Here is a 27,292-nt window from a genome sequence, read left to right on the forward strand (position 1 = left end):
TTCCAGGGTTTTTCTTTATTTGTACTATTTCTTTATTTGTACAATTTTTCACAATGTAGTAGAATAATAGTGAAGACATCAAAACTATGAAATAACACATGGAATCATGTAGTAACCAAAAAAGTGCAGCTGAAAAACATCCCCACAGCATGATGCTGCCACTACCATGCTTCACCGTAGGGATGGTGCCAGGTTTCCTCCAGACGTGACGCTTGGCATTCAGGCCAAAGAGGTCAATCTTGGTTTCATCAGACCACAGAATCTTGTTTCTCATGGTCTGAGAGTCTTTAGGTGTCTTTTGACAAACTCAAAGTGAGCTGTCATGTGCCTTTTACTGTGTCTTTGTGAGATGCAGAGTAGGTGAAAGGATGATTTCCACATGTGTGGTTCCCACCATGAAGCATGGAGGAGGAGGTGTGGGGTGTTTTGCTGGTGAAACTGTCAGTGATTTACTTAGAATTCCAGGCACAAATAACCAGCATGGCTACCACAGCATTCTGCAGCTATACACCATCCCATCTGGTTTGCGCTTAATGGGACTATTATTTGTTTTTAAACAGGACAATGACCCAACACACCTCCAGGCTGTATAAGGGCTATTTGACCAAGAAGGAGAGTTAATTTCTTTTAAATGTTTTATTTCACCTTTATTTAACCAGGTAGGCCAGTTGAGAACAAGTTCTCATTTACAACTGCGACCTGGCCAAGATAAAGCAAAGCAGTGCGACACAAACAACAACACAGAGTTACACATGGGATTAACAAACGTACAGTCAATAACACAATAGGGGGAAAAAAGTCTATATACAGTGTATGCAAATAAGGTAAGATAAGGCGGGTAAGGCAATAAATAGGCCATAGTGGCAAAATAATTACAATTTAGCAATTAAACACTGGAGTGATAGATGTGCAGAAGATGAATGTGCAAGTAGAGATACTGGGGTGCAAAGGAGGGGAAAAAAACAGTATGGGGATGAGGTAGTTGGATGGGCTATTTACATGGGCTATGGGCTATGTACAGGTGCAGTGATCTGTGAGCTGCTCTGACAGCTGGTGCTTAAAGTTAGTGAGGGAGTTATGAGTTTCCACCTTCAGTGATTTTTGCAATTCGTTCCAGTCATTGGCAACAGAGAACTGGAAGGAAAGGCGGCCAAAGTAGGAATTGGCTTTGGGGGTGACCAGTGAAATATACCTGCTGGAGCGCGTGCTACGGGTGGGGGCTGCTATGGTGACCAGTGAGCTGAGATAAGGCAGGGCTTTACCTAGCAAAGACTTATAGATGACCTGGAGCCAGTGGGTTTGGCGCCGAATATGAAGCGAGGGCCAGCCAACGAGAGCATACAGGTCACAGTGGTGGGTAGTATATGGGGCTTTGGTGACAAAACGGATGGCACTGTGATAGACTGCATCCAATTTGCTGAGTAGAGTGTTGGAGGCTATTTTGTAAATGACATCGCCGAAGTCAAGGATCGGTAGGATAGTCAGTTTTACGAGGGTATGTTTGGCAGTATGAGTGAAGGATGCTTTGTTGCGAAATAGGAAGCCGATTCTAGATTTAATTTTGGATTGGAGATACTTAATGTGAGTATGAAAGGAGAGTTTACAGTCTAACCAGACACCTAGGTATCTGCAACAGATGACCTGGCCTCCACAATCACCCATACTCAAACCAATTGAGATGGTTTGGCATGAGTTGGACCGCAGAGTGAAGGAAAAGCAGCTAACAAGTGCTCAGCATATGTGTGAAATCCTTCAAGACTATTGGAAAAGCATTCCAGGTGAAGCTGGTTGACAGAATGCCAAGAGTGTGCAAAGCTGTCATCAAGGCAAAGGGTGGCTACTTTGAAGAATCTAAAATCTAAAATATATTTTGATTTGATTAACATTGTTTTGGTTACTACATGATTCCATATGTGTTATTTCATAGTTTTGATGTCTTCACTATTATTGTACAATGTAGAAAATAGTACAAATAAAGAAAAACCCTTGAATGAGTAGATGTGTCCAAACTTTTGACCGGTACTGTATACTGTGTCAGGAGAAATAATTATGGTCACATGTCTGATGAAGTGAGTTTGAAACCTTTATGTTAGAAGAGATAGTAATGAATGATTAAATGATAGAAAGAATTGATCAATCAATTGAATTTATCAATCAATGAATTTAATCAATTAGTCAAATCAATGTGAGGGACCAAGCAGAATCATCAGAGACTTTGTTGTGATTTTAGTCTAGGGATTTAATTATGTTTTGAGGTAACAATGTTATGATTTAATTATATTTTGAGGTAACAATGTTATGATTTAATTATGTGATTTTATAGGCGACAAATACATGGTAGCCTATATCAAACTAATTCCCCCTGGGAAATGTATAAAGTAGCCTATATTTATTCCATTCTACAGGAGACTAAGGCATATGATCAAGCTGTGAGACAGGGATAGACAGATATCTGTCAGGACTGATCTATCAATAGCCCATTCAGGAAAAGGAGAACATGCAACCAGACAGTGAGTCAGAACAGCTCCCTTCTTACTCTCCCTTTCTTTCTACAGTTCATTTTAACCCATTCTATTATATGGTATTGTATTCTATTCTATTCTAGCACATTTACAGTTGAAGTCGGAAGTTTACATACACTTAGGTTGGAGTCATTAAAACTAATTTTTCAACCACTCCACAAATTTCTTGATAACAAACTATAGTTTTGGCAAGTCGGTTAGGACATCTACTTTGTGCATGACATAAGTAATTTTCCAACAATTGTTTACAGACAGATTATTTCACTTATAATTCACTGTATCACAATTCCAGTAGGTCAGAAGTTTACATACACTAAGGTGACTATGCCTTTAAACAGCTTGGAAAATTCCAGAAAATGATGTCATGGCTTTAGAAGCTTCTGATAGGCTAATTGACATCATTTGAGTCAATTGGAGGCGTACCTGTGGATGTATTTCAAGGCCTACCTTCAAACTCAGTGCCACTTTGCTTGACATCATGGGAAAATCTAAAGAAATCAGCCAAGACCTCAGAAAACAATTGTAGACCTCCACAAGTCTGGTTCATCCTTGGGAGCAATTTCCAAATGCCTGAAGGTATCACGTTCATCTGTACAAACAATAGTACGCAAGTATAAACACCATGGGACCATGCAGCCGTCATACCGCTCAGGAAGGAGACGCGTTCTGTCTCCTAGAGATGAACGTACTTTGGTGCGAAAAGTGCAAATCAATCCCAGAACAACAGCAAAGTTCCTTGTGAAGATGCTGGAGGAAACAGGTACAAAAGTATCTATATCCACAGTAAAACGAGTCCTATATCGACATAACCTCAAAGGCCGCTCAGCATGGAAGAAGCCACTGCTCCAAAATCGCCATAAAAAAGCCAGACTACGGTTTGCAACTGCACATGGGGACAAAGATTGTACTTTTTGGAGAAATGTCCTCTGGTCTGATTAAACAAAAACAGAACTGTTTAGCCATAATGACCATCGTTGTATTTGGAGTAAAAAGGGGGATGCTTGCAAGCCGAAGAACACCATCCCAACCGTGAAGCATGGGGGTGGCAGCATCATGTTGTGGGGGTGTTTTTCTGCAGGAGGGACTGGTGCACTTCACAAAATAGATGGCATCATGAGGGAGGAAAATTATGTGGATATATTGAAGCAACATCTCAATACATCAGTCAGGAAGATAAAGCTTGGTCGCAAATGGGTCTTCCAAATGGACAATGACTCCAAGCATACTTCCAAAGTTGTGGCAAAATGGCTTAAGGAAAACAAAGTCAAGGTATTGGAGTGGCCATCACAAAGCCCTGACCTCAATCCCATAGAAAAGAACTGAAAAAGCGTGTGTGAGCAAGGAGGCCTTACAAACCTGACTCAGTTACACCAGCTCTGTCAGGTGGAATGGGCCAAAATTCACCCAACTTATTGTGGGAAGCTTGTGGAAGGCTACCCAAAATGATTGACCCAAGTTAAACAATTTAAAGGCAATGCTCCCATATACTAATTCAGTGTATGTAAACTTCTGAGCCACTGGGAATGTGATGAAAGAAATACAAGCTGAAATAAATCATTCTCTCTACTATTATTCTGACATTTCACATTCTTAAAATAAAGTGGTGATCCTAACTGACCTAAGACAGGGAATTTTTACTAGGATTAAATGTCAGGAATTGTGAAAAACTGAGTTTAAATGTATTTGGCTAAGGTGTATGTAAACTTCTGACTTCAACTGAATTTCATTCTGATTTCAATGTTGGTTCTAATATGGCTTCCTCTTGCCCGAATAAGCTACAATAGCCAACTGAAGGTCATTATGTCTTTGAGGCCTCTGAGGTTATCCCCTCCTCATCACCCGACGCCTCTGGCTAAACAGCTGTAGTCTGTAGCTGTAGGGTAATTGTAATGGGGTGGCAGGTAGCCTAGCGATTAAGAGCATTGGGACAATAACCGAAAGGTTGCTGGTTTGAATCCACGAGCCATCTAGGTGAAAAAAATCTGTCTATGTGCCCATGAGCAAGGCACTTGGCCCTAATTGCTCTTGATACGAGCGTCAGCTAAAATGTACGTTGAACTTTTACATCATGCATTGTATTACACACCCTTTAAAGCCTGGAGGCCAATATGGTACGACCGTATTATTCATCATAGAGATTATGGAATGGGAAATAACTATTTAAATCATCACCATTCTGTCTGTCTGTTTGTTTGTCTGTCTGTCTGTCTGTCTGTCTGTCTGTCTGTCTGTCTGTCTGTCTGTCTGTCTGTCTGTCTGTGTAAAAACGGAGCGGACCGCCCTACACCGCCGCTGTAATGTGATTCTCGCTGTACCTGCTGCGCCCACCGACCGCTCTCTCGTTCCTCCACATGCGCATAGCGGCACTACTCTCATTCTCACTGCAGACTCTCCTTTCAGTTGCAGCCAACTGTTCGCCGCTGTCGCACAGGCGCCGCCAAACAAATATTTTTTTAGGATCAAAATAGGCTTTCAAGCGGCTCAACGCCCAAAAATTCGCTACTTGTTGCAAGCAGGCAGCGAAGAAGATAAATCGATTTATCGTTACAGTGTAACGTTATTTTATCTCTCGCTTCAGAACCAGTCTCGATACAACGCCGGAACGACAAATCTCAAACATGAAGAAATGTTCGGCGTGGTCGCTCTTTCTAGTGCTTTCGCTGCTAACTGTGAAAGGTAAGCGTTTTGCCCAACCCCTCTCTCAATTCAATTCAAAGGCCTCTGTCTCTTTCTTCTTTGTTGCTGTTCACGCCATTGCCGAGTTCATCCGTTTTTTTGTTTCCTCGGTCTATTGTGTGTGTGTGTTTTTAGCGGTATTCCTTTATTCTACACCGAATAACGGTACCCTTGCGGCAGCAAGCCGCTGCATAGATTACAATGGATACCTATTACGTCTACATAATAACACGTCGCGGTAATACATATGTTTTAGTTTAACTACATAACCCAGTCATGCCAATAAGTAGCCTAGCCTACATGTGTCACGTTTGAACCATGTCATATTGACCAGCCAGTCTGCGAACTGATGTACCACATGTTCGATTCCACTATTTAAATGGATCTCTTTCTATCACACATTTAGCCTACTGATGTGAATTCTAATGATACCAGACCAAACTTTATATATAGAAGTGTGGGACATAAAAAACGTTCCCTGAGATGCTAGTGTCCATGCAGTCTAGTCACATATCAGTGCAGGTAGTTTATTTGTATATTTTAGCAGACGAGCGATTTTACAGTAGTGAGTGCATTCATTTTCATACTTTCGTTCATAATAGTCCCCCATGGGAATCGGACCCACAACCCTGGCGTCGCCAGTGCGCTACCAACTGAGCCACACAGGACCAGACTACTAGGACATCATGGTAGCAGACATGCATCCTACAGCAGAGACAGATATAATAATAATAATAAGGATTGATATAGGCTAGGTGTTATTTTGGGATGATATAAATGTATTTAAACTGGTAAAGTAATCTTTGTTTATCACAAATGATAAGCATGAATTAAAGAAAGAGATATGCAAATAAGCTAGACTACTGATGATAATTATCTCAAAATAATTTACAGCCTTGGGTTTTAATTGGTTGTGGATCACTTGGACTATAGGCATAAGAGAGTATGGTTGTGATTGACTGAATGGTGAGATTATGAGGTCTGGTTCAGAGAGTCTTAATTTCTTTCTCTTCAAAGGATCACTCTTTCGTTTTCTCTATCATGGCAGGCGCAGGTTCAAACCTCCAGGGTGCCCGTTTCCTTCCTTCACACACACACACACACACACACACACACACACACACACACACACTGAGCGTGTCATTGTAAGACAATGAGGACATGTCGAGTCCCTATTCTGTTTTGTTCACATTTTTACTGCTTCAATGACCTGAAAGCATGTTTAAAGTTCAGTCTGTCGGCCCTGACACCCCTCATAGATTAGTGCATACTTGGCAAATTTTAGCTGGAGGGGTTTGGATTTTGAGATGAGGGGATGGAGGAGAGAGGGATGAAAAGGGGGGGAGAGAGGGATGAAAGGAGGAGGAGGAAAGGACTGGGAGGGGGAGAGAGGGAGGAAAATGAGGGGTAGAGGGATGAGAAGGAGGAAAAAGGAAGGGGTGAGGGAGGAAAGGATGGGGAGGGGATGAAGAGGGGGAGGGAGGAGAGAGAGAGAGATGAACATGAAGGGGAGGATATGAGGGAGGAAAGGAGGCAGGGAGGGAGGAGAGAGAGGGATGAAAATGAGTATGAGGAAATGAGGGGTTGGGAAGAAAAGGAAGGGGAGAGGGATGGAAAAGGGGGGAGAGAGGGAGGAAAAGGAGCGGGAGAGGGATGAATGGGGAGGAAAGGATTGGGAGGGAGGAAAAATGTCTAGGGATGAAAAGTAGGGGGAGAGGGAGGAAATGAGGGGGTGTGGGGAGGGGGAGAGAGGAAAGGAGGGGGATGGAAAAGGGGGGAGAGGGATGGAAAAGGGGGGAGAGAGGGAGGGAAAGGAGGGGGAGGGAGGAAAAATGTGAAGCGAAAAGGAGGGAGGGAGGAAAAATTTGTAGCGAAAACGAGGAAGAGGGAGAAAAATGAGGGGTAGAGGGATGAAAAGGAGGAAAAAGGAAGGGGTGAGGGAGGAAAGGATGGGGATGAAGAGGGAGGAAATGAAGAGGGAGGGAGGAGAGAGAGAGAGAGGGATGAACATGAAGGGGAGGATATGAGGGAGGAAAGGAGGGAGGAGAGAGAGGGATGAAAATGAGTATGAAATGAGGGGTTGGGAAGAAAAGGAGGGAGGAGAGGGAGGAGAGGGATGGAAAAGGGGGGAGAGCGGGAGGAAAAGGAGGGGGAGAGAGGGATGAATGGGGAGGAAAGGAGGGGGAGGGAGGGAGGAAAAATGTCTAGGGATGAAAAGAAGGGGGAGGGGGAGAGGGAGGAGAGAGAGGGATGAAATGAAGGGGAGGGTGTGGGGAGAGGGGGGGAAGGAGGGGGATGGAAAAGGGGGGAGAGTGAGGAAAGGAGGGGGAGAGGGATGAATGGAGGGGGGACAGGGAGGAAAGGAGGGGGAGAGGGATGGAAAAGGAGGGGGGAGAGGGAGAAAACATTTGTAGAGGGGGTTGAAAGGGGGGGAGAGGGATGAAAAGAAGGGGGAGGGAGCGGTCGCTGAACGGAGGGGGGAGGGAGGATATGAGGGCGGGAGAGGGATGAAAGGAGGGGGAGAGGGAAGAAAAGGAGGGGGAGGGAGGGAAAGGGGGGGAGAGAGGGAGGAAAGGGGGGTAAAGGCAGGAAAAGGAGAGGGAGGAAAAGGAGGGCGAGAGAGGCGTGAATGGAGGGGGGGACAGGGAGGAAAGGAGGGGGAGAGAGGGAGGAAATTTGTAGAGAAAAGGGAGGAAAAGGAGGGGGAGAGGGAGGAAAAGGAGGGGGAGGAAAGCAGTGGGAGAGGGAGAGGTTGATGAACGGAGGGAGGATATGAGGGGAGGAAGGGGAGAGGGAGAGTAAAGGAGGGGGAGAGAGGGATGAAAAGGAGGGGGTGAGGGTGGAAAGGAGGGGAAAAGGAAGGGGGAGAGAGGGAGGAGAAGGGGGTAAAGGCAGGAAAATGAGGGGAAGAGGGAGGGGGAAAAAGGAGGGGAGAGGGCAGAAAGGGATGGGGAGTGGGGGGGAGGAAGGGTGGAGGGAGGAAAGAAGAGGGGTGAAGCCTCAGCTGCAGTCTTTTCTTTGGGAAAGGGGATGAGGGGTGTGTGTGTGCAGCGTGCAAGCTTCTGGGTTATATTACACCCTGCCACACCCTTAATGAAGTGTAATGAGATCAGTCCCCAGTCATTGAACAGAGGAGTTTGATTATTTATTCAGCTGAGGATCCATGCAGGAACTGTCTATGCAGTCTCTATAGAGATGACTGTTCATATTGGGAATTCAATATTGACATGATGAATTATATCTAGCTAATTTACTCCTTTGGTGTAGAAAGTAATGAGTTAAAAGTAAGATCTATACATGTGGAAAAGAAAAACCTCACTCACTGGTGATCAGAAGTCACATGGTTGGTTCTGGGGCCATCATGTGACAGAGAGACAAAGGGCTGTTTCCCCTATATTCTGTATTGTGTAGGGGAGGGAAGAAGCGAAGATACCAACGTGGGTGCATGGGGACAGGCTGGGTGCATGGGGACAGGCTGGGTGCATGGGGACAGGCTGGGTGCATTGACAAGGGTGTGGTGGTGGTGGTGGTGGCCCTGGCTAGCCTGCAACACCTTCACAACACAGCCATGTCTCACAGGGGGTTTGGAGAGGACAGGAGTGTGTATCTGTGTGTGTATCTGTGTGTGTATCTGTGTGTGTGTGTTAGGAGCTGTGACTAGGGCTGTGGCGGTCACGACAGTTCATCAGCTGGTGATTGTCAAGCAAATAACTGTCGGTATCACGGTAATTAACCGTTAATTAGCATAAACGCGTTTACCATCTCCTGGCTTCCACATATAGCCTACAAGCAATTGATGCAGACCAAAATCAATGTAATATAGCCATGATTTATTTTAGACAGTTCTAAAGAAGCATGATATGAAGAAAATGTAGCCTATTTCAGAATACCAGAATAGCATACTCTGAGTTGTCCTTATGTTAGGTCCTGATCTGGCTATGCCATATGGCTGTGGGCGACACTAGTTCATTTAGCAGACAAGATTTGCTTAGAATTCCATTGCATTATTTTATAGTATGAAGAATACAATTGAACAAATCTGAATAAAATAGAAAGGATATTTTCTCCAAATCAATTTGAGGGAGAGCGCACATGCGGCTATAAATGTGTTGAGCGTTTAACAAAGAAATAGGTACTCCTATATGCTTAATTTAGAGTTATTAATGTAACCTTAGTTGTTCTACAAACGTTGGGCTATATGTTTTGATTTTTAATACATTGTAAGGTTGCATGATGTGACTAATGATGATTTCAAAAAAGTGGCTTGAAAGGCACGTGCTCTGCTTCGATTTTTGCGCAGGCTGTACACACTTCATCAGTCTCTCATTCACAATTTGACAAGCAAATGACAATGTCGGCGGCATCCCCTTTGTGTGGCCGTAACGCACACAAAAAAATGTCGTAATGCACACTAAGTGGCCGTTGTGCCCTTGGCCCAGAGTGCTGCATTTGCGCCCTTCTCCCAGAATGCTGCGGGCTCCGAAGCACCTCTCACTCCCATGGCTCTCCATCATGTGATCTGGTCTTTCTCACAGGCTACAAGTGACGACAGACACATTGGGGATGCTACTGCGCGTCCTTATCCAATTCTGAGGTGCATATTGAAGATAATGGATTAACTGTCTACTCATCAACAAGATGAGTAGGCCTAACGAACCGCAAAAGCACTAGCCTATGTCAATCTACTATCCTCCATAGTACAAAAGTTGACTTATCCTATTCTGTGCGAGAAATAAATATTCCAAACATATTCTGGGACAGTTGTGGGATGCAATAGATCCCAAATTTAATACAACCACTAGCAGAATAAAAAAAAAAAAATGTTTTACGCAATGTGGCTGACGCAACAGATCAGAATGTTTAGCTGAAAATGTTGATAAACTATTAGGCCTTTTCTTCACATTATAAGAGCAGAAATGCACACATGGTAGCAGACTATAAGCGTAAACGTTCCATTAGCAGGAAAACACCATTATCAAATGTGACCGCAAATGACATTATGCATGTAATGCTTTTATTATAAAGGTGCATTATATTATGAAACTCACCCGCTGCTTATGTATGCCAGTTAGGCTCTACACCCCTTGTAACGCAGATTAATGTGTTTAATTTTAAAATAAGTTAACTTTAGTTGTGATACAAACCTTATCAAAACATATAGGCCTATGGGCTAGGCTACATGAGCTGGGTGACTATGACTAGAAGAACAAAAATGCATTGTTTTTTTGCCTTAAACTGGGCATCATTCACAAGTGATAAAATATATAATTCAAATGTGATAATATTGTCACCCATCAGACTATTCTTGATTTAATCTTGTCTTTACATATACTAAATAATATATGTGTTAAATTTGTTTTGATTTAGAATGGACCATTATCATAACCCTGTCTCGAAGCAGGGGAAAATACATGTCATCTAAGCAATTAGATAGCAAATGGAAGACGCTTTTCACGTGGTTCCTTTTCATTGCCAGCCAGGTATGCTATACTCCTGTTGTAAAGACAAGCAAAGTGCTTAATATTTGCTAAATATTGGGGAAGTTGAGAAATAAATAGTATGGGCCTAGCCTATAGATAGTTGAGAAATAAATAGTATGGGCCTGGCCTATAGATAGTTGAGAAATAAATAGTATGGGCCTGGCCTATAGATAGTTGAGAAATAAATAGTATGGGCCTGGCCTATAGATAGTTGAGAAATAAATAGTATGGGCCTGGCCTATAGATAGTTGAGAAATAAATAGTATGGGCCTAGCCTATAGATAGTTGAGAAATAAATAGTATGGGCCTGGCCTATAGATAGTTGAGAAATAAATAGTATGGGCCTGGCCTATAGATAGTTGAGAAATAAATAGTATGGGCCTGGCCTATAGATAGTTGAGAAATAAATAGTATGGGCCTGGCCTATAGATAGTTGAGAAATAAATAGTATGGGCCTAGCCTATAGATAGTTGAGAAATAAATAGTATGGGCCTAGCCTATAGATAGTTGAGAAATAAATAGTTGAGAAATAAATAGTATGGGCCTGGCCTATAGATAGTTGAGAAATAAATAGTATGGGCCTAGCCTATAGATAGTTGAGAAATAAATAGTATGGGCCTAGCCTATAGATAGTTGAGAAATAAATAGTTGAGAAATAAATAGTATGGGCCTGGCCTATAGAAATCTGATGGGATCCTGCTGTTAAGAGCCATCACTCTGTTCTAAAGCGTTTCATAGCCTATAGAAATGTTGCTCAACATGAGCTCATGGGCTCTCATGAAGTGTTAGATTTCCGATGACATTTGCATTGATGTCAGAGTGATTAGCCGGACAATAGAGTGCTGAGTACCAGGCAGTTAGCAAGTTTGGTAGGCTACTAATGACCAGCAGCATCACAGCTTGGAGAAGCCTAGTTACCGTGACTAAACGGTCACATGGAATTTGATGCCTTCATGAACCGTGACCGCCGGTGTGGCGGTATTACGGTCACCAAAACAGCCCTATCTGTGCCTACTTACCCTTTGCCGATGTTGACCCTTCAGTGTGCGCTGGGATAGCTCCTTTCTCAGACAGGCGTAGAATGCTGCTCTCTGACCCTTGGCGCTAACATTAGACACAGGATGCTGCCTTAGACTGACGTGAATTTCACAAGCAAACTCCTGAAATGGTAGTCATTGTTCTGACTATTTAGATGGGGGGGGTCTGATACATGTCATTGTTCTGACTATTTAGATGGGGGGTCTGATACATGTCATTGTTCTGACTATTTAGATGGGGGGGGGGTCTGATACATGTCATTGTTCTGACTATTTAGATGGGGGGGGTCTGTTACATGTCATTGTTCTGACTATTTAGATGGGGGGTCTGATACATGTCATTGTTCTGACTATTTAGATGGGGGTCTGATACATGTCATTGTTCTGACTATTTAGATGGGGGGGGTCTGATACATGTCATTGTTCTGACTATTTAGATGGGGGGGTCTGATACATGTCATTGTTCTGACTATTTAGATGGGGGGGGTCTGATACATGTCATTGTTCTGACTATTTAGATGGGGGGGGTCTGATACATGTCATTGTTCTGACTATTTAGATGGGGGGGTCTGATACATGTCATTGTTCTGACTATTTAGATGGGGGGGTCTGATACATGTCATTGTTATGACTATTTAGATGGGGGGGGGTCTGATACATGTCATTGTTATGACTATTTAGATGGGGGGGTCTGATACATGTCATTGTTCTGACTATTTAGATGGGGGGGGGTCTGATACATGTCATTGTTATGACTATTTAGATGGGGGGGTCTGATACATGTCATTGTTCTGACTATTTAGATGGGGGTCTGATACATGTCATTGTTATGACTATTTAGATGGGGGGGGGTCTGATACATGTCATTGTTATGACTATTTAGATGGGGGGGGGTCTGATACATGTCATTGTTATGACTATTTAGATGGGGGGTCTGATACATGTCATTGTTCTGACTATTTAGATGGGGGGGTCTGTTACATGTCATTGTTCTGACTATTTAGATGGGGGGGGGGTCTGATACATGTCATTGTTCTGACTATTTAGATGGGGGGGGGGGTCTGATACATGTCATTGTTATGACTATTTAGATGGGGGGGGGGGTCTGATACATGTCATTGTTCTGACTATTTAGATGGGGGGGTCTGATACATGTCATTGTTCTGACTATTTAGATGGGGGGGGTCTGTTACATGTCATTGTTCTGACTATTTAGATGGGGGGGGTCTGTTACATGTCATTGTTATGACTATTTAGATGGGGGGGTCTGATACATGTCATTGTTCTGACTATTTAGATGGGGGGTCTGATACATGTCATTGTTATGACTATTTAGATGGGGGGGTCTGATACATGTCATTGTTATGACTATTTAGATGGGGGGGTCTGATACATGTCATTGTTATGACTATTTAGATGGGGGGGGGGGGGTCTGTAACATGTCATTGTTCTGACTATTTAGATGGGGGGGGGTCTGATACATGTCATTGTTATGACTATTTAGATGGGGGGGGTCTGATACATGTCATTGTTATGACTATTTAGATGGGGGGGGGTCTGATACATGTCATTGTTATGACTATTTAGATGGGGGTCTGATACATGTCATTGTTCTGACTATTTAGATGGGGGGGTCTGATACATGTCATTGTTATGACTATTTAGATGGGGGGTCTGATACATGTCATTGTTCTGACTATTTAGATGGGGGGGTCTGATACATGTCATTGTTCTGACTATTTAGATGGGGGGGGGTCTGATACATGTCATTGTTCTGACTATTTAGATGGGGGGGGTCTGATACATGTCATTGTTATGACTATTTAGATGGGGGGGGTCTGATACATGTCATTGTTATGACTATTTAGATGGGGGGTCTGATACATGTCATTGTTATGACTATTTAGATGGGGGGTCTGATACATGTCATTGTTATGACTATTTAGATGGGGGGGTCTGATACATGTCATTGTTATGACTATTTAGATGGGGGGGGGGTCTGATACATGTCATTGTTCTGACTATTTAGATGGGGGGGGGGTCTGTAACATGTCATTGTTCTGACTATTTAGATGGGGGGGGGTCTGATACATGTCATTGTTCTGACTATTTAGATGGGGGGGGTCTGATACATGTCATTGTTCTGACTATTTAGATGGGGGGGGTCTGATACATGTCATTGTTCTGACTATTTAGATGGGGGGGTCTGTTACATGTCATTGTTCTGACTATTTAGATGGGTTACATGTCATTGTTCTGACTATTTAGATGGGGGGGTCTGATACATGTCATTGTTCTGACTATTTAGATGGGGGGGTCTGATACATGTCATTGTTCTGACTATTTAGATGGGGGGGTCTGATACATGTCATTGTTCTGACTATTTAGATGGGGGGGGTCTGATACATGTCATTGTTCTGACTATTTAGATGGGGGGGGTCTGATACATGTCATTGTTCTGACTATTTAGATGGGGGGGTCTGTTACATGTCATTGTTCTGACTATTTAGATGGGGGGGGTCTGTTACATGTCATTGTTCTGACTATTTAGATGGGGGGGTCTGATACATGTCATTGTTCTGACTATTTAGATGGGGGGGTCTGATACATGTCATTGTTCTGACTATTTAGATGGGGGGGTCTGATACATGTCATTGTTCTGACTATTTAGATGGGGGGGGTCTGATACATGTCATTGTTCTGACTATTTAGATGGGGGGGTCTGTTACATGTCATTGTTCTGACTATTTAGATGGGGGGGTCTGTTACATGTCATTGTTCTGACTATTTAGATGGGGGGGGGGGGGGTCTGATACATGTCATTGTTCTGACTATTTAGATGGGGGGGGTCTGATACATGTCATTGTTCTGACTATTTAGATGGGGGGGTCTGATACATGTCATTGTTCTGACTATTTAGATGGGGGGGGGGGGGGGTCTGTAACATGTCATTGTTCTGACTATTTAGATGGGGGGGGGTCTGATACATGTCATTGTTATGACTATTTAGATGGGGGGGGTCTGATACATGTCATTGTTATGACTATTTAGATGGGGGGGGGTCTGATACATGTCATTGTTATGACTATTTAGATGGGGGTCTGATACATGTCATTGTTCTGACTATTTAGATGGGGGGGTCTGATACATGTCATTGTTATGACTATTTAGATGGGGGGTCTGATACATGTCATTGTTCTGACTATTTAGATGGGGGGGTCTGATACATGTCATTGTTCTGACTATTTAGATGGGGGGGGGTCTGATACATGTCATTGTTCTGACTATTTAGATGGGGGGGGTCTGATACATGTCATTGTTATGACTATTTAGATGGGGGGGGTCTGATACATGTCATTGTTATGACTATTTAGATGGGGGGTCTGATACATGTCATTGTTATGACTATTTAGATGGGGGGTCTGATACATGTCATTGTTATGACTATTTAGATGGGGGGGTCTGATACATGTCATTGTTATGACTATTTAGATGGGGGGGGGGTCTGATACATGTCATTGTTCTGACTATTTAGATGGGGGGGGGGTCTGTAACATGTCATTGTTCTGACTATTTAGATGGGGGGGGTCTGATACATGTCATTGTTCTGACTATTTAGATGGGGGGGTCTGATACATGTCATTGTTCTGACTATTTAGATGGGGGGGGTCTGATACATGTCATTGTTCTGACTATTTAGATGGGGGGGTCTGTTACATGTCATTGTTCTGACTATTTAGATGGGGGGGGTCTGTTACATGTCATTGTTCTGACTATTTAGATGGGGGGGTCTGATACATGTCATTGTTCTGACTATTTAGATGGGGGGGTCTGATACATGTCATTGTTCTGACTATTTAGATGGGGGGGTCTGATACATGTCATTGTTCTGACTATTTAGATGGGGGGGGTCTGATACATGTCATTGTTCTGACTATTTAGATGGGGGGGGTCTGATACATGTCATTGTTCTGACTATTTAGATGGGGGGGTCTGTTACATGTCATTGTTCTGACTATTTAGATGGGGGGGGTCTGTTACATGTCATTGTTCTGACTATTTAGATGGGGGGGTCTGATACATGTCATTGTTCTGACTATTTAGATGGGGGGGTCTGATACATGTCATTGTTCTGACTATTTAGATGGGGGGGTCTGATACATGTCATTGTTCTGACTATTTAGATGGGGGGGGTCTGATACATGTCATTGTTCTGACTATTTAGATGGGGGGGTCTGTTACATGTCATTGTTCTGACTATTTAGATGGGGGGGTCTGTTACATGTCATTGTTCTGACTATTTAGATGGGGGGGGGGGGGGTCTGATACATGTCATTGTTCTGACTATTTAGATGGGGGGGGTCTGATACATGTCATTGTTCTGACTATTTAGATGGGGGGGGGTCTGATACATGTCATTGTTCTGACTATTTGGATGGGGGGGGTCTGATACATGTCATTGTTCTGACTTTTTGGATGGGGGGGGGTCTGATGCATGTCATTGTTCTGACTATTTGGATGGGGGGGGGTCTGATACATGTCATTGTTCTGACTATTTGGATGGGGGGGGGGGTCTGATACATGTCATTGTTCTGACTATTTGGATGGGGGGGGGGTCTGATACATGTCATTGTTCTGACTATTTAGATGGGGGGGGTCTGATACATGTCATTGTTCTGACTATTTAGATGGGGGGGTCTGATACATGTCATTGTTCTGACTATTTAGATGGGGGGGTCTGATACATGTCATTGTTCTGACTATTTAGATGGGGGGGGTCTGATACATGTCATTGTTCTGACGAATTTAGATGGGGGGGTCTGATACATGTCATTGTTCTGACTATTTAGATGGGGGGTCTGATACATGTCAGTTCTGACTATTTAGATGGGGGGGGTCTGATACATAATAATGATGATGATGATCAAAAGCTGCTCCTCTAATCCTAAACAGGCCATTAATTTGTCTTATCAGGGGAGGGGGGTGAAGGAGGATTCTAAACTGGCCTTAGATCAGTGTGTAGGTAATGACACTACGAGGTTTTATCTACATAATGATAATGAGAGTACGCAGGTTTTATCTACATAATGATGAGGCTGAATTATTTCATTGGAAGGAGAAATACCCCTTATAGGTCTTTAAATCTATGATTATCACTAATTGTGAGGAGAAACTTGAAAAAGAGACGTGTGTGTTGCTGTATGGACACAATAGCTCTTCTGTTCCATGTGTTTGAGAAATGCAAGGAGTCTTTGTTGCCATCTAGATATGACAGAAACCACCCGCATTCGTCACTACACTGGAATGTTGATCATGGAAAGGAATGAAGAAGGGTTGATTGGCAGCAGACCTATGGCCAGATGGTTCCATTGTGTCAGGCAAGCTCGGCTACAGCATTTCACATGATTTCAAATAGTATTTGAACCCAGGTCTAGTTGACCGCACTGCAAATCGAAGAGCTGTGCATAACGCTACTGCACAGCTCTTTGATAAACGGATGCACCTTTAGTGTGTGTATTCCAGATAGAATGTAGTATGGAAGTAGATACCTACATCCGAGATTATGCAGCTGTAAGAGAAATGTGGACTAGAGGTCAAACCAATTATGATTTTTCAACGCCGATACCGATTATTGGAGGACCAAAAAAGCTGATACTGATTAATCGGCCGATTCTTTTTAAAACATTTGTATATACACAAAAAACATTTTTACAAATGTTTTAAAAAGAATCGGCCGATTAATCAGTATCAGCTTATATATATATATATATATATTATTAATAATAATAAACAAATGTAAAAAATGTAATAATGACAATTACAACAATACTGAATGAACACTTATTTTAACTTAATAAAATCAATTTAGCCTCAAATAAATAATTAAACATGTTCAATTTGGTTTCAATAATGCAAAAACAAAGTGTTGGAGAAGAAGGTAAATGTACAATATGTGCCATGTAAAAAAGCTAACTTTTTTAAGTTCCTTGTTCAGAACATGGGAACACATGAAAGCTGGTGGTTCCTTTTAACATAAATCTTCAATATTCCCAGGTAAGAAGTTTTATGTTGTAGTTATAGGAATTATAGGACTATTTCTCTCTATACGATTTGTATTTCATATACCTTTGACTATTGGATGTTCTTATAGGCACTTTAGTATTGCCAGTGTAACAGTATAGCTTCCGTCCCTCTCATCGCCCCTACCTGGGCTCGAACCAGGAACACATCAACAACAGCCACCCTCGAAGCAGCATTACCCATACAGAGCAATGGGAACAACTACTCCAAGTCTCAGAGCGAGCGACGTTCGAAACGCTATTAGCGCGCACCCCGCTAACTAGCTAGCCATTTCACATCGGTTACACCAGCCTAATCTCGGGAGTTGATAGCCTTGAAGTCATAAACAGCTCAATGCTTGAAGCACAGCGAAGAGCTGCTGGCAAACACACAAAAGTGCTGTTTGAATGAATGCTTACGAGCCTGCTGCTGCCTACCATCGCTCAGACTGCTCTATCAAATCATAGACTTAATTATAACATAACACAAAGAAATACGAGCCTTTGGTCATTAATATGGTCGAATCCGGAAACTATCATTTAGAAAACAAAACGTTTATTCTTTCAGTGAAATACGGAACCATTCCGTATTTTATCTAATGGATGGCATCCCTAAGTCTAAATATTGCTGTTACATTGTACAACCTTCAATGTTATGTCATAATTATGTACAATTCTGGCAAATTAATTACGGTCTTTGTTAGGAATAAATGGAATCGCAACAAGTTCGAAACGAGCCAGGCGGCCCAAACTGCTGCATATACCCTGACTCTGTTGCACAGAACGCAAGAGAAGTGACACAATTTCCCTAGTTAAAAGAAATTCATGTTAGCAGGCAATATTAACTAAATATGCAGGTTTAAAAATGTATACTTGTGTATTGATTTTAAGAAAGGCGTTGATGTTTATGGTTAGGTACACATTGGTGCAACGGCAGGGCTTTTTTTGCGAATACGCTTGTTAAATCACCCGTTTGGCGAAGTAGGCTGTGATTCGATGATAAATTAACAGGCACCGCATCGATTATATGCAACGTAGGACACGTTAGATAAACTAGTAATATCATCAACCATGTGTAGTTAACTAGTGATTATGTTAAGATTGATTGTTTTTTATAAGATAAGTTTAATGCTAGCTAGCAACTTACCGTGGCTTCTTGCTGCCCTCGCGTAACAGGTAGTCAGCCTGCCATGCAGACTCCTCGTGGAGTGCAGTGTAAGGCAGGTGGTTAGAGCGTTGGACTAGTAACCGGGAGGTTGCAAAAACGAATCCCCGAGCTGACAAGGTAAAAATCTGCCGTTCTGCCCCTGAACAAGGCAGTTAATCCACCGTTCCTAGGCCGTCATTTAAAATAAGAATGTGTTCTTAACTGACTTGCCTAGTTAAATAAAGGTGTAAAAAAAAAAAAACGGTGTCCAAAAATACCGATTACCGATTGTTATGAAAACTTGAAATCGGCCATTCCGATTAATCAGTCGACCACTAACGTGGACTGACTAGAGCAAAGTTCCTGTCCTTTTCTCTGCACTGCATTGTGTAAAAACCCTCAACTCCTCCCTGTTTCTCTCCCTGCCTCATTCCCTGTCTTCTTCTTCTTGCCCTCTCTCTCTTCAGCTCTGTCCCAGAATTCAGATGGCTTTGACCTGTCTGATGCCGTCGATGATGTCTCTATAGCACGTAAGTACAGAAAGATAGTCTGACTGTAAAATACACAATATTCATAGACTTCAGATTTACTACTGCAGTATCTACAATACAGTCTGGATTCATGCTTTATGTCTATGAAATCATACATCAATACCATGAATTCATGGTCGATGGATTCATGTACAGTGCCTTCAGAAAGTATTCACACCCCTTGACTTTTTCCACATTTTTACAGCCTGAATTTAAAATGGATTAAATTGCTATTTTTTTGTTACTGGCCTGCACACAATACCCCGTGATGTCAAAGTGGGATTGTGTTTTTAGACATTTTTACATGAATGAAAAGCGGAAATGTCTTGAGTCAAGTCACATAAGTTGCATGGACTCACTCTGTGTGCAATAATAGTGTTTAACGTGATTTATGAATGACAACCTCATCTCTGTACCCCACACATACAAATATCTGTAAGGTCCCTCAGTCAAGCACTGACTTTCAAACACAGACTCAACCACAAAGACCAGGGAGGTTTTCCAATGCCTCAATAAAAAGTGCATGGAACTCCCTTCCATCTTATATAGCGCAAGTGAACAGCAAACCTGGTTTCAAAAAATCCCCCATGTGACCTACTTGTTGTGTGTATGTACTGACATATGTGTAACTGATAGATGCACACACACACAGTAAATGTTAATGTTTTTAAATGTATGTAAATTGTTAGGATTTTTTTTGTCTGTCTTTTCCATTATGTTTCAGACCTCAGTAAGACGTTGGCTAATGGGGATCCCTAATAAATAAAACCTATTGGTAGATGGGTAAAAACAAAAAGGTAGACATTGAATATCCCTTTGAGCATGGTGAAGTTATTAATTACACTTTGGAAGATGTATCAATACACCCAGTCACTACAAAGGCTGCAGTCCAAACAGTTAAAACGCACACCCTATCCCCTCAGCCCTCAAAGTGGACACTTCTGTTAACGTATCATGACGTCTGACAAGTATACACTTGCAGGGCAAGGGGTGAGGAAGGAAGGAATGATTTTTAAATGGACCACCCTTGGCCGGAAATCCGTCATTCGTTCATCCCGTGATGATTGTGTTTTCAGCCACCGGTAGCTTGTGGGTGCTTTATATGCGCTACAGTCAATTATGAGTGCATGTCTACTTATATTAACTATATAAATATAAAAATATGTCTACTGTATGATAGCTAGTAAATGAATTAGCTAACTAACGTTAGCCTGCCTACTGTATGATAGATAACAAATTAATTAGCTAACTAACGTTAGCCTGCCTGCTGTATGATAGCTAGTAAATGAATTAGCTAACTAACGTTAGCCTGCCTAGCTGGAACTTCTGAAGAAGGAATTTTTATTTATTTCTACAATTTCCAAAAGAAACATATTTACTTTTTGCGAGACGTGTTTGTGCCATCATGCGCATTAGTAGCACAATTTTGAACTTATTTGCATTTGTTTTTACTTACACTTGTATGTTGACTTCTCCATTAATGTTGTTTTTAAGTTTTGTCTGACTTTTCTTAGCGGATGTACAATCGTCGCGAGTTATGGGGAGTTTCAGGCCCTGGAATGAACATAATTGTACACTCGCAAGGCCGACTAAAAACGAGGGCTGAGGGGCTTACGTTGCAAACTTCCTTTGCTTGGCTAATCATTTGGACCGCCCTCCAAGATGGTGACGGGATTCCCGCAAGGGCATAAGGCGAGGCTAAGTGGACGAGGGTGTGTCATTCTTTATGAGTTTGAACCGCAGCCAAAGATACAGGTGTCCTTCCTAACTCTTTTGCTGGAGAGGAAAGAAACCACTCAGGGATTTCACCGTGAGGCCAATGGTGACTTTAAAACACTTACAGAGTTGAATGCCTCTGATAGGAGATAACTGAGGGTGGATTAACAACATTGTAGTTACTCCACAATACTAACCTAATTGACAGAGTGAAAAGAAGGAAGCCTGTACAGAATAAAAATATTCCAAAATATGCATCCTGATTACAATAAGGTACTCAAGTAAAACTGCAAAAAATATCATATATGCCCTGAATACAAAGAATTTTGTTTGGGGAAAAAAATTTCAAGCATTTTGGTGGCTGCATCATGTTATGGGTATGCTTGTCATCGGTAAGGACTAGGGAGTTTTCTATGATCAAAATAAATGGAATAGAGCTAAGCACAGGCAAAATCCTAGAGAAAAACTTCAGTCTGCTTCCCAACAGACACTGGGAGACAAATTCATCTTTTAGCAGGACAATAACCTAAAACACAAGGCCAAATATACACTGGAGTTGCTTACCAAGACGACATTGAATGTCCCTGAGTGGCCTAGTTACAGTTTTGACTTAAATTGGCTTGAAAATCTATGGCAAGACTCTGGCTGTCTAACAATGATCAACAACCAACTTGACAGAGCTTGAAGAATTAAAAAAATAATAATGTGCAAATATTATACAATCCAGATGTGCAAAGCTCTTACAGCTGTAATTGCTTCGAAAGTTGATTCTAATATTCATTGACTCAGGGGTGAATATTTATATAATCAAGATATATTAGTGTTTTATTTTTCATAAATATTTTACAAATGTTATAATTGTTTTTCCACTTTCACATAAGAGTATTTTGTGTAGATTGTTGACAAAAAAAAGTACAATTAAATCCATTTCAATCCCACTTTGTAACACTACAAAATGTGGAAAAAGTCAAGGGGTGTGAATACTTTCTGAAGGCACTGTATACTATTATCTGACAACCCCACCTCTTTAAGGAATACCTGGGATAGGATTAAGTAATCCTTCTAACCCCCCCCACCCCCCCCCCCCCCCTCCACCCCAAAAAAATATATAGATGTACTATTGTAAAGTGGTTGTTCCACTGGATATCATAAGGTGAATGCACCAATTTGTAAGTCGCTCTGGATAAGAGCGTCTGCTAAATGACGTAAATGTAAACGTATTTCTGGTTCCTGAGTATGAAGCCTTCTGACTACTAATTTAGGTACAATTCTGACTGTGTTGATGTAGCTATATTCTGTATGACATTTTTCTAACAATATATTTGTATGCGCTGGCTATGAAGTCGTTCATTTACAAAAAAAAAAAATCTAAATTGAGGTACCAATTGCTGATTGTAGCTTTAATGCACTGTCTGACTGCATGTTTTATATGAATTAATATCATAATTTTGACTGTGTATTGATGTAGCTACATTCTGTATGATGACATTGTTCTCTTCTGTTCTTCTCTTCTATTCATCTCTAATCTTCTTCTGTTCTTTTCTTGTTCTCTTCTCTTCTTCTCTCATTGTCTTCTCTTCTCTCAGCAGCAGCCACCCCCAAACCAGTAGAAGGGGCAGGAGCAGGTAAACGATCCCAGATTCACAGATCCATCTGAATATAGACTTTCTCTGCTATTGATTATATCTGCCTGTGCTGTAGCGACTGTGCTCACGAGTAAGCACAAGGGTCCTCATTTATTTACATCTATTAAACTGGCAGGTATTTAATCAGGTATTGACCACATGAAAGACTACTAATAAAGATGTAGTGTATTTTCTATTATTGATTATATCTAAGGTTCTAACGTTAGTACAAGCCACAGGAGGCTGGTGGCACCTTAATTGGGGAGGACGGGCTCATGGTAATGACTGGAGCGGAATAGGTGGAATGGTATCAGATACATCAAACACATGGTTTTCAGGTATTTGATGCCATTCCATTTGCTCTGCTCCGGACATTATTATGAGCCATTCTCCCCCACTGGTGCCTTGGATTTCCCCTTTTAATCAGCATAATTCAGAGACTGTGTCTAGGCTTACTTTTTATTCTATGCTGTAGCTATGCACTATAGGCCAACTTACCACATGCTTAAGCACAAAGCTGGTAAATCATACTCATCTCCTAAGCAGGTATTAGGCATTGGCGCAGTGGTCTAAGGCATTGCATCTCAGTGCTAGAGGTGTCACTACAGACCCTGGTTAGATTTCAGGCTGTATCACAACCGGCCGTGATTGGGTGTCCCATAGGGCGGCGCACAATTGACCCAGCGTCGTCCGGGGTAGGCCGTCATTGTAAATAAGAATTTGTTCTTAACTGACTTGCTTAGTTAAATAAAGGTTAAATGAATAAAATTAAAATATATAAAATGTTATGGCCTAGATTCAATCCGGACCGTGGAAGATCTGCCTTATAGCGTGCTTGACATTTTAAAGGTCTCGGACAATCATTCTGATTTCCATGTAAAATTGTCTTTTGAGTGAATAAAATATCACCCATAATATTTGTTTTGGATAGAAATGCTCGAAATCAGAGAAAAACTAGCAGGAAGTTTTAAAAGACAGGCTGAGTGGGTGGGGAGCTTATATTATTTCATAATATTTGATCAATGTCAATTTTATTTATACATTTCCTGTTTGGCATGTCTCTTGTGATGCTGTTCACAGCAGTGCTGATGGATGTGTTGTTCCATGCTGGCTGAAGACCTAGCTAGCCAGTAACTAGCTAACACCAGATACAGATGAAGACCTAGCTAGCCAGTAACTAGCAGATACAGATGAAGACCTAGCTAGCCAGTAACTAGCAGATACAGATGAAGACCTAGCTAGCCAGTAACTAGCAGATACAGATGAAGACCTAGCTAGCCAGTAACTAGCTAACACCAGATACAGATGAAGACCTAGCTAGCCAGTAACTAGCTAACACCAGACACAGATGAAGACCTAGCTAGCCAGTAACTAGCTAACACCAGACACAGATGAAGACCTAGCTAGCCAGTAACTAGCTAACACCAGACACAGATGAAGACCTAGCTAGCCAGTAACTAGCTAACACCAGACACAGATGAAGACCTAGCTAGCCAGTAACTAGCTAACACCAGACACAGATGAAAGGGGAAACATACACTGAGTGTACAAAACATTAAGAACACCTTCCTAATATTGAGTTGGTTTTCTTGCTGGGAAACATAACAAAATAATTAAATATCATCCAATTTAATAAAAACCATTGACTGTTTGACTGTTCATGACCTTTAAAGGTAACTTCCGATTGAGCCGACATATGCAGCGTTTACCCGCAAACGCTGTCTCCGCGAATGCGGGAACATTGCCTTTCAATGTCAATCGCGCTATAAAGCGGATATCCCTCGGTCTGGATTGAATCTAACCCTGGTTTGACTGTACTGACCTCAGCCGTTGTGATAACGTTCCTCATGTGCCGTTGTGATGACGTTCCTCATGTGCCATTGTGATGACGTTCATCATGTGCCATTGTGATGACGTTCATCATGTGCCGTTGTCATGACGTTCCTCATGTGCCATTGTGATGACGTTCCTCATGTGCGTTCTTTGGAGAAGATGAGAAGATCACCCCCACCAAGGCTCCTCCTAAAGCCCCAGCCACCAAAGCCCCGCCACAAAAGCCCAAGCCAGGTAAGATCACACACACCCCATAAGGGTCCTCCTAAAGCCACAGAGCCACCAAGGCCCTGCTCAAGCCCAAACCAGAGGACACATGAGGGAAGAAACCACCATAACATACAGGCTTTCTAATCAGACCCTTCACACTTAACAAGTCAATGGAGAAATGCCTACTTACTACAGTTATGTCTGCTACTACATACTACTAGCTAACATACTAGGACTGTTACTATATACTACTACTAGCTAACATACTAGGACTGTTACTATATACTACTACTACTAGCTAACATACTAGGACTGTTACTATATACTACTACTAGCTAACATACTAGGACTGTTACTATATACTACTACTAACTACCATACCTTAGCCAAATACATTGACACTCAGTTTTTCACAATTCCTGACATTTAATCCAAGTAAAAATTCCCTGTCTTAGGTCAGTTAGGATCACCACTTTATTTTAAGAATGTGAAATGTCACAATAATAGTAGAGAGAATTATTTATTTCAGCTTTTATTTCTTTCATTACATTCCCAGTGGGTCAGAAGTTTACATACACTCAATTAGTATTTGGTAGCATTGCCTTTAAATTGTTTAACTTGGGTCAAACGTTTTGGGTAGCCTTCCACAAGCTTCCCACAAGAAGTTGGGTGAATTTTGGCCCATTCCTCCTGACAGAGCTGGTGTATCTGAGTCAGGTTTGTAGGCCTCCTTGCTCGCACACGTTTTTTCAGTTCTGCCTACAAATTTTCTATAGGATTGAGGTCAGGGCTTTGTGATGGCCACTTGACTTTGGTTTCCTTAAGCCATTTTTCCACAACTTTGGAAGTATGCTTGGAGTCATTGTCCATTTGGAAGACCCATTTGCGACCAAGCTTTATCTTCCTAACTGATGTCTTGAGATGTTGCTTTAATACAGCTACATCATTTTCCTGCCTCCTGCAGCAAAACACCCCCACAGCATGATGCTGCCACCCCTGTGCTTCAAGGTTGGGATGGTGTTCTTCGGCTTGCAAGCCTCCCCCTTTTTCCTCCAAACATAACGATGGTCATTATGGCCAAACAGTTCTATTTTTGTTTAATCAGACCAGAGGACATTTCTCCAAAAAGTATTATCTTTGTCCCCATGTGCATTTGCAAACTGTAGTCTGGCTTTTTTATGACGGTTTTGGAGCAGTACCTTCTTCCTTGCTGAGCGGCCTTTCAGGTTATGTCGATATAGGACTCGTTTTACTGTGGATATATATACTTTTGTACCTGTTTCCTCCAGCATCTTCACAAGGTCCTTTGCTGTTGTTCTGGGATTGATTTGCACTTTTCGCACCAAAGTACGTTCATCTCTAGGAGACAGAACGCGTCTCCTTCCTGAGTGGCATGACGGCTGCGTGGTCCCATGGTGTTTATACTTGCATACTATTGTTTGTACTGATGAACGTGCTACCTTCAGGCATTTGGAAATTGCTCCCAAGGATGAACCAGACTTGTGGAGTGCTACCATTTTTTGAGTGCTACAATGTGGAGTGCTACAATTTTTTCTGAGGTCTTGGCTGATTTCTTTTGATTTTCTCATGATGTCAAGCAAAGAGGCATGGAGTTTGAAGGTAGGCCTTGAAATACATCCACAGGTACACCTCCAATTGACTCAAATGATGTCAATTAGCTTATCAGAAGCTTCTAAAGCCATGACACCATTTTCTGGAATTTTCCAAGCTGTTTAAAGGCACAGTCAACTTAGTGTATTTAAACTTCTGACCCACTGGAATTGTGATACAGTGAAATAATCTGTCTGTAAACAATTGTTGGAAAAATGACTTGTGTCATGCACAAAGTAGATGTCCTAACTGACTTGCCAAAACTATAGTTTGTTAACAAGAAATGTGTGGAGTGGTTGAAAATAAGTTTTAATGACTTAAACCTAAGTGTATGTAAACTTCCGACTTCAACTGTACTACCACTAGCTATCATACTAAGACTGCTACTATATACTACTTCTAACTACCATACTAATACTGCTACTATTACTAACTACCATACTAATACTGCTACTATTACTAACTACCATACTAATACTGCTACTATATACTACTTCTAACTACCATACTAAGACTGCTACTATATACTACTACTAGCTACCATACTAAGACTGCTACTATATACTACTTCTAACTACCATACTAATACTGCTACTATATACTACTACTAACTACCATACTAAGACTGCTACTATATACTACTACTAGCTACCATACTAATACTGCTACTATATACTACTACTAGCTACCATACTAATACTGCTACTATTACTAACTACCATACTAATACTGCTACTATATACTACTACTAGCTGCCATACTAAGACTGCTACTATATACTACTACTAACTACCATACTAAGACTGCTGCTATATACTACTACTAGCTACCATACTAATACTGCTA

At 41.8% G+C, this 27,292-nt stretch overlaps 1 protein-coding gene across 6 annotated transcripts in view; it reads left to right on the top strand.

Moving 5' to 3' along the window:
• Window positions 1-4,836: 4,836 nt before the first annotated feature.
• Window positions 4,837-27,292, top strand: part of LOC106577924 (CD99 antigen-like protein 2) — a 37,326-nt gene continuing 14,870 nt past the window's right edge. Inside the window, exons 1-4 of one of the 6 annotated variants that reach the window (XM_014156387.3) lie at window positions 4,837-5,198; window positions 19,389-19,451; window positions 22,754-22,792; window positions 24,785-24,859. In XM_014156387.3, coding sequence (XP_014011862.1) covers window positions 5,141-5,198; window positions 19,389-19,451; window positions 22,754-22,792; window positions 24,785-24,859 — 235 coding nt within the window. In that variant the 5' untranslated portion in view covers window positions 4,837-5,140. The remainder of the gene's footprint in view (window positions 5,199-19,388; window positions 19,452-22,753; window positions 22,793-24,784; window positions 24,860-27,292) is intronic. The other 5 variants (XM_045701536.2, XM_045701537.2, XM_045701538.2 and 2 more) reach the window with 5 other exon arrangements.

Source organism: Salmo salar, chromosome 18 (assembly GCF_965601325.2).
Source record: "Salmo salar chromosome 18, fSalSal1, whole genome shotgun sequence".
NCBI classification, from domain to species: Eukaryota; Metazoa; Chordata; class Actinopteri; order Salmoniformes; family Salmonidae; genus Salmo; species Salmo salar.